This window comes from Dendrobates tinctorius, unplaced genomic scaffold (genome assembly GCF_039654945.1).
Source record: "Dendrobates tinctorius isolate UK_male_01 unplaced genomic scaffold, ASM3965494v1 ptg000093l, whole genome shotgun sequence".
NCBI classification, from domain to species: domain Eukaryota; kingdom Metazoa; phylum Chordata; class Amphibia; order Anura; family Dendrobatidae; genus Dendrobates; species Dendrobates tinctorius.
In genome coordinates, this window is record NW_027361761.1 from 28096410 (window position 1) to 28113877 (window position 17468).

At 47.0% G+C, this 17468-nt stretch overlaps 1 protein-coding gene across 2 annotated transcripts in view; it reads right to left on the reverse strand.

Annotated features, from left to right (window-relative positions):
- The window catches only part of GCFC2 (GC-rich sequence DNA-binding factor 2), a 48360-nt gene that overhangs the window by 11848 nt on the left and 19044 nt on the right, over positions 1-17468 (reverse strand). For both annotated transcript variants that reach the window (XM_073586603.1, XM_073586602.1), the window contains exons 12-14: positions 9356-9506; positions 8631-8737; positions 6674-6750 (exon numbers count right to left, since the gene is read on the reverse strand). In XM_073586603.1, the coding sequence (XP_073442704.1) occupies positions 6674-6750; positions 8631-8737; positions 9356-9506 (335 nt within the window). The remainder of the gene's footprint in view (positions 1-6673; positions 6751-8630; positions 8738-9355; positions 9507-17468) is intronic.

The window sequence follows — 17468 nt, forward strand, 5'->3', positions numbered from 1 at the left end:
TCATGACATTGGCTGGATGTTAGGGGTAGAGGTGCTGCTGCAAAAAAAGTTAAGAGGCCAATTGAGCGACTTTCTGATAGTCTTGTATTTCTCTGCATTGAACAGCATTGATGACACCATAAATCACAAACGAATCCCCAACTCCATTTGCTCCACTGTTCCTGCAATCTCTCCAAGACTGCCGAGAACAACCTGCCTCTCCGCTTCCAGTCAAATATTTCAAAATTTTCATTTAACAGTCCAGAGCCCCTGCAGACATTTTACTTCACCCTGTCCCTATGGTTTTGGGCACAGTTGAGTCACTTGGCCTTGTTTCCAATTCCTTCATAAAGATCCCACTAGTTGCTACCAGTTCTGGGCTGATGGCACTGCTGGACATCTCCTGATTTGAAGGGAAGTAAGCCAGATGTGCAATTCATCTTCTGCACTAAGCTTCCTTGGACAACCACTGCGTCTACAGTCCTCAATGTGCCGATTTTAAGAGACAGGAAGATTTGCTCAAGTGGCATCCACAGAAGATCTGGGGTCAATTCTCCAAGGTGTTTGGAAGAACGATTGTCTAAACAAGCAAAATATACAAATATTTAGCTCATATGGTGAAGGACAAAACGGGGGGGGGGGTGTCAAAATTGTATTACACACGCTAGCTATATATATATATATATATATATATATATATATATATATATATATATATATATATATATATATATATATATACATACACACACACACACACATATATATATACATACATACATACATATACACACACACACACACACACACACACACACACGTTATGTGACAAAAAAAAAAATAGAAAAAGTTAATGCTTTTAAAGAAAGGGAGAGGAAAAAACAAAAAATGTTTGCATCTTCTAGGATTTAAAAGGTAAATTTTACGGACTTTAGGATAGGCAAACTGTACTAGAAAAGTGGGGGTCTGACTCTTGTCACCTGCTGAGTGAAGGGATTGCTCCACCCTAACAAGCCCCATGTCCCGTTCTGTGGTTACTGGCTCATGCTCCACCCCAACAAGCCCCATGTCCCATTCTGTGGTTACCGGCTCATGCTGCACCCCAACAAGCCCCATGTCCCGTTCCATGGTTGCCGGCCCATGCTGCACTCCAGTGAGTGGCATGTCGCATTCTGTGGTTACCGGCCCATGCTGCACTCCAGTGAGCGGCATGTTGCATTCTGTGGTTACCGGCCCATGCTGCACTCCAGTGAGCGGCATGTCGCATTCTGTGGTTACCGGCCCATGGTGCACTCCAGTAAGCGGCATCTCTATGAGATGTGTGTCAGCCCCTACTGATGTAATAAGAATAACAGGATTTTTGGGTTGCTTACCGTAAAATCTGTTTCTCGGAGCCTTCATTGGGGACACAGAGACCATGGGTGTATGCTGCTGCCACTAGGAGGCTGACACTATGCAAATAAGAAAGTTAGCTCCTCCTCCGCAGTATACACCTCACCGACAGGAAGATATCCAGTTAGTGAGAAAGCAGTAGGAGAAGCAACAGAAGAGAGAATAAACAGACAACTCGACTGTAACTATAAGACACATAGCAAATAACAGGAGTTGTAAAACATGGGAGGGTGCTGTGTCCCCCAATGAAGGCTCCGAGAAACAGATTTTACGGAAAGCAACTAAAAAATCCTGTTTTCTCTATCACTTCATTGGGGGACACAGAGACCATGGGACGTCCCAAAGCAGTCCCTGGGGAGGGAAATCAAACTTCCATCAGGCCAGCGGACTCACCACCGCTGCCTGCAGGATCCTTCTTCCTAGGCTGGCATCCGCCTAAGCGTAGGTGTGGACCCTGTAGAATTTCACAAACGTGTGAACAGATGACCAGGTTGCAGCTTTGCAAAGCTGCAGAGCAGAAGCTGTGTGGTGCACCGCCTAGGAGGCACTCACTGCCCGGGTAGAGAAAGCTCTAATTCCAGGAGGGACCACTCAATGCTTGACCCGGTAGGCTTCCAAAATTGCCGATCAGATCCAGCGAGCAATAGTAGCCTTGAAGGCCGGCTGACTTTTCCGCGCATCATCTGGAATGACGAAGAGAGAGAGTCTGTCTTCCGCAAGGGAGTCGTCCTAGAGAGGTAGACTTTCATCACCCTGGCCAGGTCTAGCTTGTTCAAGGAGCGTTCAAGAGGATGAGTTGGACCCGGACAAAAGGACGGGAGAACAATATCCTCATACAGGTGGAAAGTGGACACCACCTTAGGAAGGAAAGAGGGTGGAGGCTGCAGGACCACCTTATCCTGGTGGGGTACCAAGAAAGGGGAGCGACAAGAAAGGGCCGCCAATTCCGACATGCGCTGGATGGAGGTGATGGCCACCAGAAAGGCTACTTTCCAGGAGAGAAGGGATAGGGAAACTTCCCTGAGAGGTTGGAAAGGTGGACCTTGCAGAACCTCGAGAACCAGATTAAGATCCCATGGATCCACAGGCACGCGGTACGGAGGTGCCGCATGAGCCACCCCTGAAGAAAGGTCTTGACCTGCGGATGGGAGGCCAACGTCTTCTGGAACAAAATGGAAAGTGCCGAGACTTGACCTTTTAAAGAGCTGAGGGCAAGGCCCGCATCAAGGCCTGTCTGGAGGAACGCCAGGACAGAAGGGAATGAAAAAGGACATGGGCGGAATGTTATTGGCCTCGCACCAAGTGAAATAGGCCTTCCACGTATGATAATAAATTTTGGAAGACGAAGGCTTTCTAGCCCGGATCATGGTGTGAATAACCCGATCCGAAAAACCTGACCGTTTCAGAACCGCGGTCTCAACAGCCATGCTGTTAAATAGAGCGGCTGAGAATTAGGGTGGCAAATCGGACCCCGAGACAGCAGATCTGCTCTGTCAGGAAGCTTCCAGGGGGCGTCTGCGAGCAGGTTGACGATGTCCGCGAACCAGGATCTTCTGGGCCAACCCGGAGCAATGATGATGACGACTGGAACCCCTACCGCCTTGGATTTTCTTCAACAACTTGGGAAGAAGAGGAAGGGGAGGGAAAAGGTAGGGGAGCTTGAACTGAGACCAGGGAATAGTCAGAGCATCGGCGTCCACTTCGAGAGGATCTCGGGCCCTGGATACGAACTGTGGGACTTTGCTGTGTAGGCGAGATGCCAGCAGATCTACGTCCTGAGTCCCCCAATGACGGCAAAGCTGATGAAAGACGTCCGGATGTAAGGACCACTCTCCCGCAGGGAGACCTCGCAGCTGAGAAAAACGGCGGCCCAGTTGTCCACGCCGGTAATGTGCACCGTGGAAATCGCTGGGACTGATACCTCTGCCCAGTGAAGAATTTTGGACACTTCCGCTAGAGCTGAGGAACTTCGTGTCCCCCCTTGGAGATTGACATATGCCACCGCTGTGGCATTGTCTGTCTTAATTTGGATTGCAGATCCCTGAGAAGCTTTTCCCAGTGAATGAGAGAGAGAGATAAAATCGCCCGTATCTTGAGGACGTTGATAGGCAGAGTTGTGTATTGAGTCGACCACCGACCCTGAACAGCGTGATTGCGAAACACTACACCCCAGCCGAGAAGACTGGCAACCGTTGTCACAATCTGCTAGTGAATCGGAAGGAATGACCTGCCGAGAGAAAAGAGAGGTGACGTCAGCCACCAATCGAGGGATTGTTTGACCCGGGGCGAAAGGTGAATTGGCCGATCCAGGGAAAGGACAGACCTGTTCTACCGAGACAGGATGGCTTGTTGAAGCGGTCTTGAGTGAAATTGGGCAAAGGGAACCGCTTTGGCCGTTGCCACCATCTTTCCCAAGACTTTCATGGCTGACCGGAGAGATGGAAGCCGTGTGCTCTGCAGTGATCGTACATCTCTCCGCAGAGAGATTTTCTCTAGTGAAAGAAAAATCCTCGATCGACGGGTGTCGAACAATAGGCTTAGAAACACAAGACGTGTTGGAACAAGGCAGGACATCATTTGTCGACAAGCCACCCGAAATTGGACAGGGTGTCGAACGATGGGAAGACTTTGGTGAGTCTGGTGAAAAAACGGAGCTTTGATTAGAATGTCGTCGAGGTACGGAAAGAGGATGAGACCTATGATCCGCAACAAGGCGATCAACGCCACCATGATCTTTGTAAATACTCTGAGAAGGAGACCTTCTTGCTATCCTGGCGTGTTTGCGGCCTTTGTTCGCTGGAAAAGGCTTCTGCCGTCGCGAAGCAGCGGAAATACCGAAAGTGCCGAAACTGGACGCCTTGGAGGAGGTCTACGAGGCTTGGACTGAGGGAGAAGAGAGCTTGTGCCTCAAGTGGCGTCCTTAATAATCCGGTCCAGCTGGGATCCGAAAAGACGCGCTCCCTGAAAAGGCAGATTGGTAAGGGACTTTTCTGAAGACAAATCCGCCTGCCAAGCCTTGAGCCAAATTGTACGCCGGATTGCTACCACGTTGCTGGACGCTTGAGCTGCGCCAGATGCAACATCCAAGGAGGCCAAGACCAGATAATCCCCTGCATGGGAGATCTGGTTGGCTAGCTCAGCCAAACACTCTGGTTGGGCTTTATCTAAAATGCCCTGGCGGTGATCCACCGCCCAAGTAGCTATGGCTTTAGCTACCCAAGTTTAAGCGAAGGCAGGGCTCAGCGCCGTCGCAGCTGCTTCGAACGCTGACTTTGCTAAGGATTCTATGATCCTATCGTTAGAATCCTTCAGTGACGAAACACCTGAAATCAGGATGACCGTGTATGTTAGATAGTCTGGACACGGGAGCGTCTATAGAGGGAGACGCCGACCAATTGTCGGTGAGCTCCTTTAGAAAATGGATACAGCACGCCGAGGCGCTTCCCTCTTTGAAAGCGCCTGGTCGGATTTTCTCTCTCCCTAGTAAAGAGCTTGCCAAACTCAGAGTGCGGGGTGGAAGACTCTGGAAGGTGTTTCTGCCCGTCTGAACGAAACCTCTTGATCTGAGGGTTTCGCAGGGGAGTCTGTGATTTTGAAAGTGTGGTAAGTCGTAGCAATGAGGTTCTGTACCGTAACCTTCATGCCCGCGTCCTGGTCCGAATCCAGCTCTAAAATCTCTTCGGAGGGTGCATCCGAGTACGCCTCGCCTGATTCGGGGAAGGAGACTGCTGGGAAGGACTATGAGGAGAGATGGGGCGAGGAGAGATGGGGCGAGGGGAGGATTCCGGCCGGAGATCCTGCCTGGGCCTTTGCGGCTCATGGTGGCTGGCTCAGATGGAACCTCTTGTGCCCTGCTGGATACTGTAGAAGTGTCCAGCAGGGGCAGCTTATCAAGAACGGCAACTAGGAACTGAGACACCTTAGTAAGATCCGCCACTGATTGTGAAAGAGAAGAAGCCCAGCCAGGAATGGGGGGGGTTCACTCTCACGGGTAGCCATAGGGGGCTCCTGGGCGGCGGGTTGAATGGAATTGCTTCAGTCGAGGCAGAGCAAGACATAATGAAGGGACAGTCACTGAAGGAGTGCCGGAAGGTTGGGGGACAGGGAGGAGGGTGTCAGTCTGCAGAAGCAGAGCTACTCACGGTCCGTAGTCATGTGGATAAACCCAGCAAGCGATGCTGCGCAGCTTGTGGATTTGCAGGGTCGCAGCAGCGTGCAGAGTCCGGCTGACAGGTCAGAGAAAATGGCGGCCACCAGAGGAGACTGAGGGAGAAGCACGCTCTTTCAGAGAAGACAAAGGGCGGAGCTAACCGCCGCGCTTGAGAAAAGGTACCGCCCGCTGGAAAAGGTGGGTTGAGCGCTGCGTTGTGGAAATGTCAGGGCGCTAGGAGCAGGAGGAGAGGCGGTGGGCGGGCCTAGGACAGGCGGGAGAGAAGCCCGACTGAGAATGATTGCGGGGGGCGTGGCCGCGACGCTGTAGTAGGCTCAAAGCGAAGCCGGGGCCTAAATTAATGGTGGCGGCTGCCTGTCAGCACGGGGCGGCGCGGAGGTGACGCAGCATGAACGTAGACGAGAGAATCCTGGTTGGGGTGAAGGGAGCGGGCTGAACAGCAAATGCGGTGGCTGCCTGGAGGCGCGGGACGGCCGCGGAGGCCTGCAGCACTACCGCAGCAGCGCTCCAAAGAAAACATTGAAGCTGCGACCGTGCCGTCTGAGGCGAATAGGGCCCAATACTTACCCTGTCCCGGACCCAAATGTAACCTGCTGAATAAAGGTACCTTGCTAGTCCTGGATTGAAGTGTGTCCGCGCCTCATCCAACCGACAGGCTCTGGTAGGCGAGTAGGTGGGAGACGGACGAAAAGGACCATCTGAATCGCTGACACGTATTCGTGTTGGCGTCCGCCTGGAAGGCTGCTGGTCCTGCTGCGGAGAGCTGTGAGGATACGGGGTGGCAGTACACGCCATACTCACAGTCTCTTTGTGGGACTACAGATGTGACTGTTGACTCTGTATCCCTCCGGAAAACCTGAAAAGAAACGACGCACATCGAGGTAGATATGGGTCTAATGAAAGACCCGTGTCCACCTCCTACTGACACTAAGCTAAACTGGATATCTTACTTCCTGTTGGTGAGGTGTATACTGCGGAGGAGCTAACTTTCTTATTTGCATAGTGTCAGCCTCCTAGTGGCAGCAGCATACACCCATGGTCTCTGTGTCCCCCAATGAAGCGATAGAGAAAAGCCATCAGTATTGTATACCAGGAAGACCCTTCATAGATCTAGAAGTTATCTGCTCCTACCTCTTCGGGTAGATGGGAATAAACACATCATCTTCTATGACTTTCTTTATTCTTGAAACCAGACAACCAACAAGCTCCTTAAAAAAAAAAAAAAAAAAGTGTGACAACTACAATGATACACCACACACAATATACAGTGCCTACAAGTAGTATTCAACCCCCTGCAGATTTAGCATTTTTGATAAGATGCAAATAAGTTAGAGCCTTCAAACTTCACACAAGAGCAGGATTTATTAACAGATGCATAAATCTTACAAACCAAAAAGTTATGTTGCTCAGTTAAATTTTAATAAATTTTAAACATACAAGTGTGGGTCAATTATTATTCAACCCCTAGGTTTAATACTTTGTGGAATAACCCTTGTTTGCAATTACAGCTAATAATCGTCTTTTATAAGACCTGATCAGGCCGGCACAGGTCTCTGGAGTTATCTTGGCCCACTCCTCCGTGCAGATCTTCTCCAAGTTATCTAGGTTCTTTGGGTGTCTCATGTGGACTTTAATCTTGAGCTCCTTCCACAAGTTTTCAATTAGGTTAAGGTCAGGAGACTGACTAGGCCACTGCAACACCTTGATTTTTTCCCTCTTGAACCAGGCCTTGGTTTTCTTGGCTGTGTGCTTTGGGTCGTTGTCTTGTTGGAAGATGAAATGACGACCCATCTTAAGATCCTTGATGGAGGAGCGGAGGTTCTTGGCCAAAAATCTCCAGGTAGGCCGTGCTATCCATCTTCCCATGGATGCGGACCAGATGGCCAGGCCCCTTGGCTGAGAAACAGCCCCACAGCATGATACTGCCACCACCATGCTTGACTGTAGGGATGGTATTCTTGGGGTCGTATGCAGTGCCATCCAGTCTCCAAACGTCACGTGTGTGGTTGGCACCAAAGATCTCGATCTTGGTCTCATCAGACCAGAGAACCTTGAACCAGTCTGTCTCAGAGTCCTCCAAGTGATCATGAGCAAACTGTAGACGAGCCTTGACATGACGCTTTGAAAGTAAAGGTACATTACGGGCTCGTCTGGAACGGAGACCATTGCGGTGGAGTACGTTACTTATGGTATTGACTGAAACCAATGTCCCCACTGCCATGAGCTCTTCCCGGAGCTCCTTCCTTGTTGTCCTTGGGTTAGCCTTGACTCTTCGGACAAGCCTGGCCTCGGCACGGGAGGAAACTTTCAAAGGCTGTCCAGGCCATGGAAGGCTAACAGTAGTTCCATAAGCCTTCCACTTCCGGATGATGCTCCCAACAGTGGAGACAGGTAGGCCCAACTCCTTGGAAAGGGTTTTGTACCCCTTGCCAGCCTTGAGACCCTCCACGATCTTGTCTCTGATGGCCTTGGAATGCTCCTTTGTCTTTCCCATGTTGACCATGTATGAGTGCTGTTCACAAGTTTGGGGAGGGTCTTAAATAGTCAGAAAAGGCTGGAAAAAGAGATAATTAATCCAAACATGTGAAGCTCATTGTTCTTTGTGCCTGAAATACTTCTTAATACTTTAGGGGAACCAAACAGAATTCTGGTGGTTTGAGGGGTTGAATAATAAATGACCCTCTGAATAAACTTTTCACAATTTAAAAAAAAATTAAACAAAGAAATAACATTCTTTTTTGCTGCAGTGCATTTCACACTTCCAGGCTGATCTACAGTCCAAATGTCACAATGCCAAGTTAATTCCGAATGTGTAAACCTGCTAAATCTGCAGGGGGTTGAATACTACTTGTAGGCATTGTACATGCCATTGTGAGGAAGGAAGGGGAGAACCTGGAATACTAATATATTAGTAAGTGCCACAAAATCAGGTCCACAACACATCGGAGATGGTCAACGCCTTCAGGTGCATTACCAGAGGGTCATTCTACATGCGCACAGGATGGCATTGGTGCAGACGACCTTCTATATTGATTGCTGCTTAATATCCACATTGCAGGGATTCCACAGACTCTTCCCATTACCTCACCTGCACAGATTTGCTTTTCTCATCTCCCAGGACATGCGTTTTGCAGAAATGCACCAGCCTCTCAGTCTGAGCAGATGACATCGGATCCCACACATGATCTACAAGTCCTGAAAAACATCAATTACAAAAAGCCTGAATACATCACATATACATATAGCACCAATCTCTGCAGTGCAGGTCACGATCTCACATCAGTCACTGTTACCAGAGGTGATCCAATTCCTCCACGTTAGGTACATACACGCAATAAGGCAAACGCCAATTACTGATCATTAGTCACATCCTGTATTATACCCCAGAGCTGCACTCACTATTCTGCTGGTGCAGTCACTGTGTACATACATTACATTACTGATCCTGAGTTACATCCTGTATTATACCCCAGAGCTGCACTCACTATTCTGCTGGTGCAGTCACTGTGTACATACATTACATTACTGATCCTGAGTTACATCCTGTATTATACTCCAGAGCTGCACTCACTATTCTGCTGGTGCAGTCACTGTGTACATACATTACATTACTGATCCGGAGTTACATCCTGTATTATACTCCAGAGCTGCACTCACTATTCTGCTGGTGCAGTCACTGTGTACATACATTATATTACTGATCCGGAGTTACATCCTGTATTATACTCCAGAGCTGCACTCACTATTCTGCTGGTTGTTATTGCGCTGAAACACTGAAGCTGCAGAATTGCGAATACAGCCGTGTTTTCTCACCTGAAACTTTGGGAGTCACAGTCTTCTCAATGACAGCGGTCAGCACTTTATGATCCGGTTCGCCTTCCATGTTATTTTCATGCTCATATTTGCCAAAGCAGAAATCATCCGTGTCACGATACCATGACATTTGCTCCAGCTGTGTGGTGTCCTAGACCAAGGAATACAAAGATATCAACCACAAGAATTCTGACATTGTGGCAACTAGAGATTTAATTGATATTCAAATGAGGTATTGAGTGCTCTGTGTGAGAGAGCACTTCCCAAGCCTCTGCTCTAGCACTATCCTCACTTAGCCCAGCAACAGCCTCATTAGCTTGATTGAGGCCTCACTGTGTGACGTCATTAGGTGACGTCACACAAAACTATGTAACACAAGGAGATCAAGACCGTGAACCATCAATCAAGCTAAAGAGACTCGGTCACAACCAGAACACTCAAAACCGTATTTGCATGTGAATTACAGTTATAATAACCTAGGAATGCAGCAACAGATAAAAAGATTCTCACAGCTGACACCCGGCACTAAGTGCCAGGAGTGGTCACAGACCGCTCCCACCCCCGGAATACTGAGATCCAACATGATCGCAGCATTCCAGGAGCAGGCAGAGGGGTGACAGTCCCTCTGCCTTTTGATCTGAGACCCCGTGGCGTGACGCAGGGTACCGATCGCTGTTATGACGACATCCGAGTCTCCAGAGCTGAGAAAATTCCTGTCATGTGCGGTGCATGTCAGGAAGTCTTTCAGGTCAGTGTGCACAGATTGCAGCGCTGACAGCTTTTATAGATGCTGCTTCACCTGCATGCTACAGAAGCGATCAGCCTGCAAAAAATGACTGTCCCATAGTGGGACAAAGTGTAAAAGTAAGAATGAAATTAAAAAAAAAAAAATTTTAAATAGTAAAAATATTTTAAAAGAATAATTAAAAAAAAATTATTTATTCTCACTAAATAATATTTGATAGAAGTACATATATTTGATATCGCCGCGTCCGTAACGACCTGACCTATAAAACTCATAACCCCTTTAGTGAACCCCGTAAAAAAAAGGAAAAACAAAGCACAAAATAGGGATTTTTGTGTACTCACCGTAAAATCCTTTTCTCCGAGCCATTCATTGGGGGACACAGAGACCGTGGGTGTTATGTTTTCCTGCCACTAGGAGGACACTAAGTAACTAGAAAAAGTTAACTCCTCCCCTGCAGCATACACCCTCTCGCTGAATGAGATCTCATCCGTTCGGTGAAAAAGCAGTAGGAGCTTAAACAGTTGAACAATATGTCACAACATAAAGATGCTAACACAGGGTGGGTGCTGTGTCCCCCAATGAATGGCTCGGAGAAAAGGATTTTACGGTGAGTACACAAAAATACCTATTTCTCCTACGCCTCATTGGGGGACACAGACCATGGGACGTCCTAAAGCAGTCCCTGGGTGGGGAGCATACAGTCATGGCCAAAAGTTTTGAGAATGACACAAATATTAATTTTTACAAAGTCTACTGCTTCATTTTTTCTAATGGCAATTTGCATATACTCCAGAATGTTATAAAGAGTGATCAGCTTAACAGCAATTACTTGCAAAGTCAATATTTGCCTAGAAAATGAACTTTATCCCCCAAAACACATTTCAACATCATTGCAGCCCTGCCTTAAAAGGACCAGCTAACATCGTTTCAGTGATTGCTCCATTAACACAGGTGTGGGTGTTGATGAGGACAGGGCTGGAGATCAATCTGTCATGATTAAGTAAGAATGACACCACTGGACACTTTAAAAGGAGGCTGTTGCTTGGCATCATTGTTTCTCTTCTGTTAACCATGGTTATCTCTAAAGAAACACGTGCAGTCATCATTGCACTGCACAAAAATGGCCTAACAGGGAAGAGTATCGCAGCTAGAAAGATTGCACCTCAGTCAACAATCTATCGCATCATCAAGAACTTCAAGGAGAGAGGTTCTTTTGTTGCCAAAAAGGCTCCAGGGCACCCAAGAAAGACCAGCAAGCGCCAGGACCGTCTCTTAAAAGTGTTTCAGCTGCGGGATCGGGCTACCAGCAGTGAAGAGCTTGCTCAGGAATGGCAGCAGGCAGGTGTGAGTGCATCTGCACGCACTGTGAGGCGGAGACTCTTGGAGCAAGGCCTGGTCTCAAGGAGGGCAGCAAAGAAGCCACTTCTCTCCAGGAAAAACATCATGGACAGACTGATATTCTGCAAGAGGTACAGGGAGTGGACTGCTGAGGACTGGGGTAAAGTCATTTTCTCTGATGAATCCCCTTTTCGATTGTTTGGGACATCTGGAAAACGGCTTATTCGGAGAAGACCAGGTGAGCGCTACCACCAGTCTTGTCTCATGCCAACTGTCAAGCATCCTGAAACCATTCATGTGTGGGGTTGCTTCTCAGCCAAGGGAATGGGCTCTCTCAGTCTTGCCTAAAAACACAGCCATGAATAAAGAATGGTACCAGAATGTCCTCCAAGAGCAACTTCTCCCAACTGTCCAAGAGCAGTTTGGCAATCAACAATGCCTTTTTCAACATGATGGAGCACCTTGCCATAAAGCAAAGGTGATAACTAAATGGCTCAGGGAACAAAACAGAGATTTTGGGACCATGGCCTGGAAACTCCCCAGATCTTAATAACATTGAGAACTTGTGGTCAATCATCAAGAGACGGGTGGACAAACAAAAACCTTCAAATTCAGACAAAATAAAAGCATTGATTTTGCAAGAATGGACTGCTATCAGTCAGGATTTGATCCAGAAGTTGATTGAGAGCATGCCAGGGAGAATTGCTGAGGTCCTGAAGAAGGGTCAACACTGCAAATATTGACTTGCTGCATTAACTCATTCTAACTGTCAATATAACCTTTTGCTACTCATAATATGATTGCAATTATATTTCTGTATGTGATAAAAACATCTGACAAACACACATAAAAACCAGAGGCCAGCAGATCATGTGAAAATATAATATATTTGTGTCATTCTCAAAACTTTTGGCCATGACTGTACATGTGCTAAAACCCCATGTACCACTGATTGAACTCTGAGGTACTGCCACTTGCAGGATGCGTCTGCCAAGCGCTGCATCCGCAGAGGCCTGAGAATGAATCAGGTAATGCTTTGTAAAGGTATGCAGACTGGACTAAGTCGCAGCTTTGCAGACCTGTACTCCCGAGGCCTGGTGCCGAATGGCCCAAGAGGCGCCCACTGAGCGGGTAGCATGTGCTGTAATCCCTGCTGGGACAGGCGCGTTCCTGACACGATAGGATTCTTGAATCGCGAGGCGGATCCACCTGGCTAGCGTTGCTTTTGAAGCGGCTAGCCCCTTCTAATGCCCGTCTGGAAGTTTGAACAGGGCATTTGACTTGCGGAAGGGAGTCGTCCGCGAGATGTACCATCTCAGAGCTCTAACCACATCCAGAGTGTGGAGGGCTTCCTCAATACAATGGACAGGTGCCAGACAAAAAGAAGGCAAAACAATTTCCTCAGTGAGGTGGAAAGAGGATACGACATTGGGCAGGAAGGACGGAGACGTCTTGAGGACTTCCTTGTACTGATGAAAATTCAGGAACGGAGGGCGGCAGGATAGAGCCGCCGATTCTGAAAGACGTCGGATTGACGTAATTGTCACTAGAAAGACCACCTTCCAAGAGATAACAGTCAGTGGAACGTCGTTGAGGGGTTCAAAGGGAGCCTACTGTAGGGCCCCAAGAACCAGGTTAAGGTCCCCAGGTTCCAATGGTCATCTATAAGGAGCCGCCACATGGGCAAGTCCCTGAAGGAATGTCCTGACTTGAGGTTTGGTGGCAAGCCTGCGTTGGAACAACACTGACAAGGGTGAGATCTGGCCGTTGAGCTAAGTGCGAGGTCCGACGTTATTCCGGATTGAAGGAATTCCAAGATAGTAGGAATGGAGAACGTCATAGGGGGATCAGCCACGATCCTTGCACCACGAGAATAAAGGTTTTCCAGGTGTGGTGATAGATGTGCATGGACACAGGCTTCCTAGCACTTATTGTGGAAATCACGTCGTGAGAAAACCCAGCCTTTGTTAAAATCCAGAATTCAACGGCTACACCGTCAAGGACAGGGCCCCGGAGTTCTGGTGGTCAAACGAACCCTGAGAGAGCAGATCCGGACAATCTGGATGATGCCAGGGAACGTCGGCGACTAGTTGAATCAGTTCTGTGTACCAAGCGCGGCGTGGCCAATCTGGCGTGACAAGAATCACTGGTACTCTTTCCGATCTGATCTTCTTGATGACGCTCGGAAGCAAGGGAAGAGAGGAAAGATGTACGGGAGCCGGAACCGGTGCCACGACAGAACTAGGGCGTCCGCACCGATGGCGTGTGGATCACGTGATCGGGCGATGGATTGAAGAACCTTGTTGTTTAATCTCGAAGCCATGAGATCCACATCCGGAGTCCCCGAACAATGGCAAATCTGCTGAAAACCTCCGGATGAAGAGACCACTCTCCCGAGGCCAGGCCCTGGCGGCTGAGAAAATCTGCTGCCAATTTTCTACGCCCGGGATGTGGACTGCCGAGATGGGCGAATGATTGGTTTCGGCCCAATGGAGGATGTGACTCACTTCGTGCATGGCCATCCTGCTTCGAGTTCCCCCCTGGCGGTTGATAAACGCCACAGTCGTGGCGTTGTCGGATTGGATCCTGATGGAGTGGCCTGAAAGGAGATGGTGAAAACTCCGTAGAGCTAATCTGATCGCTCGAATCTCTAGGATGTTGGTGGGGAGACTAGACTCTCGAGGAGACCACCGACCCTGTGCCATGTGGTGACGAAAAACCGCATCCCAGCCCAGAAGACTTGCGTCGGTGGTTACTACCAACCATTGTACTGGGAGAAAAGACTTCTCTTGATTCAGGGAGGATTACAGAGTCCACCACTAGAGGGCTTGTCTGACCCACAGAGACAGGAGGAACCGACGGTCCAGAGAGAACGGGTTCTTGTCCCAGGCTAACAGACTCACATGTTGCAAGGGACGGAGATGGAACTGGGCGAACGGGACAGCCTCCATAGAATCATAGAATCGTAGAGTTGGAAGGGACCTCCTGGGCCATCTGGTCCAACCCCCTGCTCAAAGCAGGATTCGCTAAATCATCCCAGTTAGAAGTCTGTCCAGCCTCTGTTTGAAGACTTCCATTGAAGGAGAACTCACCACTTCTCGTGGCAGCCTGTTCCACTCATTGATCACTCTGTCAAAAAGTTTTTTCTAATATCTAATCTGTGTCTCCTCCCATTCAGCTTCATCCCATTGCTTCTAGTCTTTCCTTGTGCAAATGAGAATAAAGTTGATCCTTCTACAATGTGACAGCCCTTTAGATATTTGTAGACAGCTATTAAGTCTCCTCTCAGTCTTCTCTTTTGCAAACTAAACATTCCCAAATCCTGCAACCTTTCCTCATAAGACAGGGTTTGCAGACCGGTCACCATTCTGGTCGCTCTTTTCTGAACTTGCTCCAGTTTGTTGATGTCTTTTTTAAAATGTGGTGCCCAAAATTGGACACAATATTCCAGATGAGGTCTGACCAAAGAGGAGTAGAGGGAAATAATTACTTCACGTGATCTAGACTGTATGCTTCTGTTAATACATCCTAGAATTGCATTTGCCTTTTTTGCTGCTGCATCACACTGTTGACTCATATTCAGTCTGTGATCTATTAGTATACCCAAGTCTTTTTCACATGTGCTGTCACTTAGCCCTATTCCTCCCATTCTATATATGCTTTTTTCATTTTTATTGCCCAGATGTAGTACTTTGCATTTCTCCCTGTTAAAAACCATTCTGTTAGTTGCTGCCCACTTCTCCAGTTTATTTAAATCTTTTTGAATCCTCTCTCTCTCTTCTCTAGTATTAGCTATCCCTCCTAGCTTTGTGTCATCAGCAAATTTAATCAGTTTACCCTCAATTCCTTCATCTAAATCGTTGATAAAGATGTTGAACAATACAGGGCCCTGGACAGAGCCCTGTGGTACCCCACTTGAGACATTCTTCCAACTGGATGTGCAGCCATTTACGACCACTCTTTGGGTCCGATCACTAAGCCAGTTATGAATCCACCTGACAGTTGCCTTGTCCATTCCATACTTAGTCATTTTTTCAATAAGGATTGTATGAGAGACTTTGTCAAATGCTTTGCTGAAGTCAAGATATACTATATCTACAGCATTTCCTTGATCCACCCAATCAGTAATACCGTCATAGAAGGAAATTAAATTAGTCTGACATGACTTATTAGTTACAAACCCATGCTGACTCTGTTTAATCACTTCATTCTTATCCAGGTATTGACATACATGTTGTTTAATAATTTGTTCAAAGATCTTTCCTGGTATAGAAGTCAGACTCACCGGCCTATAGTTGCCTGGGTCCACCTTCTTCCCCTTTTTGAAGATAGGAACAACATTTGCTCTTCTCCAGTCTTCTGGCACATCTCCTGTTCTCCAAGAATTTTCAAAGATTATGGAGAGGGGTTCAAAAATTTCTTCTGCTATCTCCTTCAGTACTCTGGGGTGTAATTCATCTGGACCTGGAGACTTGAATTCATTTAGGTTAGCTAAGTGTTTCCTCACTATCTTTCTGTTTATAGATATCCTGGATTCTTCTATTCCCTTAATAGGACAGTGAATAACAGTTGATGTTACATTTCCTTTCTGAGAGAAAACAGATGCAAAATAGGAATTTAAAAGTTCAGCCTTCTCAACATCCTGTCTTACCATTTCATCATTTTCATCCTGTAAAAATCCTATAGCATCTTTGACTTTTCTTTTACTTTTGACATATCCCCAAAATCCTTTATTATTGCTTTTGACATCTGTTGCAAGCCTCAATTCATTTTCAGCTTTAGCTAATCTGATTTGTGCCCTGCAGGTTCTGCAGACAGCATTATATTCTTCTTTAGATATGCCTCCCTCTTTCCATTTTATAAACATTGTTTTCTTCCTTTTTAGCATGTGCTTAAGTTCTGTGTTCATCCATCCTGGTTTCCTTAACTGCTTCCTATTCTTCCCTCTTTTCGGAATTGTTAACAACTGTGCTTTGAGAATTTCATTTTTCAAGATTTCCCATCCTTCCTGGACATTTTTGTCTTTAAGGATATCCAGCCATTGGATCCCTCCAATTCTCTTTCTGAATCCCTTAAAATCTGCCTTTCTGAAATCTAACCTTGACGTCTGAGTCTTCACAGGTCTTCCGCCTCTAGTTATCCAAAATTCTAAAATAGCATGGTCGCTACCTCCTAGGGTCCCAGCCACTTTTACCTCCTCAACCATTTCCTCCCTGTTTATAAGGATTAGATCCAAGGTAGCAGTTCCCCTTGTTTTCTCCTTTACCTTTTGGAAGATAAAGTTGTCAGCAAGAGAGGATAAGAATTTCCTTGACCTGTTAGTTTTGCCTGAGAGAGATTCCCAACAAATGTCTGGATAGTTGAAATCTCCCATGACAACTATGTCATATTTTTTGGAGAACTTGGCCATTTGATGCATAAAGAGTTCATCCATATCTTCAGCTTGCACAGGCGGCCTGTAGTAAATGCCTACAATGGTGTCCTTTCCATTGTTCTGTCCTTGTATTCTTACCCAAACAGTTTCCACAGAACTCCCAGTCTCTGAAGCTTCAATCTCTGTGCAGATATACGCATTTCTAACATACAATGCGACACCCCCTCCTCGTTTATCAAGTCTGTTTCTTGCAAATAAGTTGTATCCTTCTAGTCTTGTATTCCAATCATGTGTATTGTCCCACCAAGTTTCAGTGATTCCAATGACATCATATTTCTTTTCCTGTGTTAGTAGTTCCAATTCTCCTTGTTTGTTGCCCATGCTTTGTGCATTAGTATAGAAACATTTTAGTTTGTGATTGGTTTCTCTTTCTCCAATATTTTTATTAATTAGATTCTTTCGTCTTTGTTCTTCCTTTCCACTTCTAATAGCAGAGTTCTCAATAGCATTTGTCAGGTGTATGGCTTTTTCTGGTCTTTTGCTTCCCTTCCCATGTTGTTCTAGTTTAAAGCTCTCCTTACAAGTGTAGCAAGGCTACTTCCAAATACCTGCTTTCCAGTCTTAGTAAGGTGCACCCCATCTCTAGCAAGTAA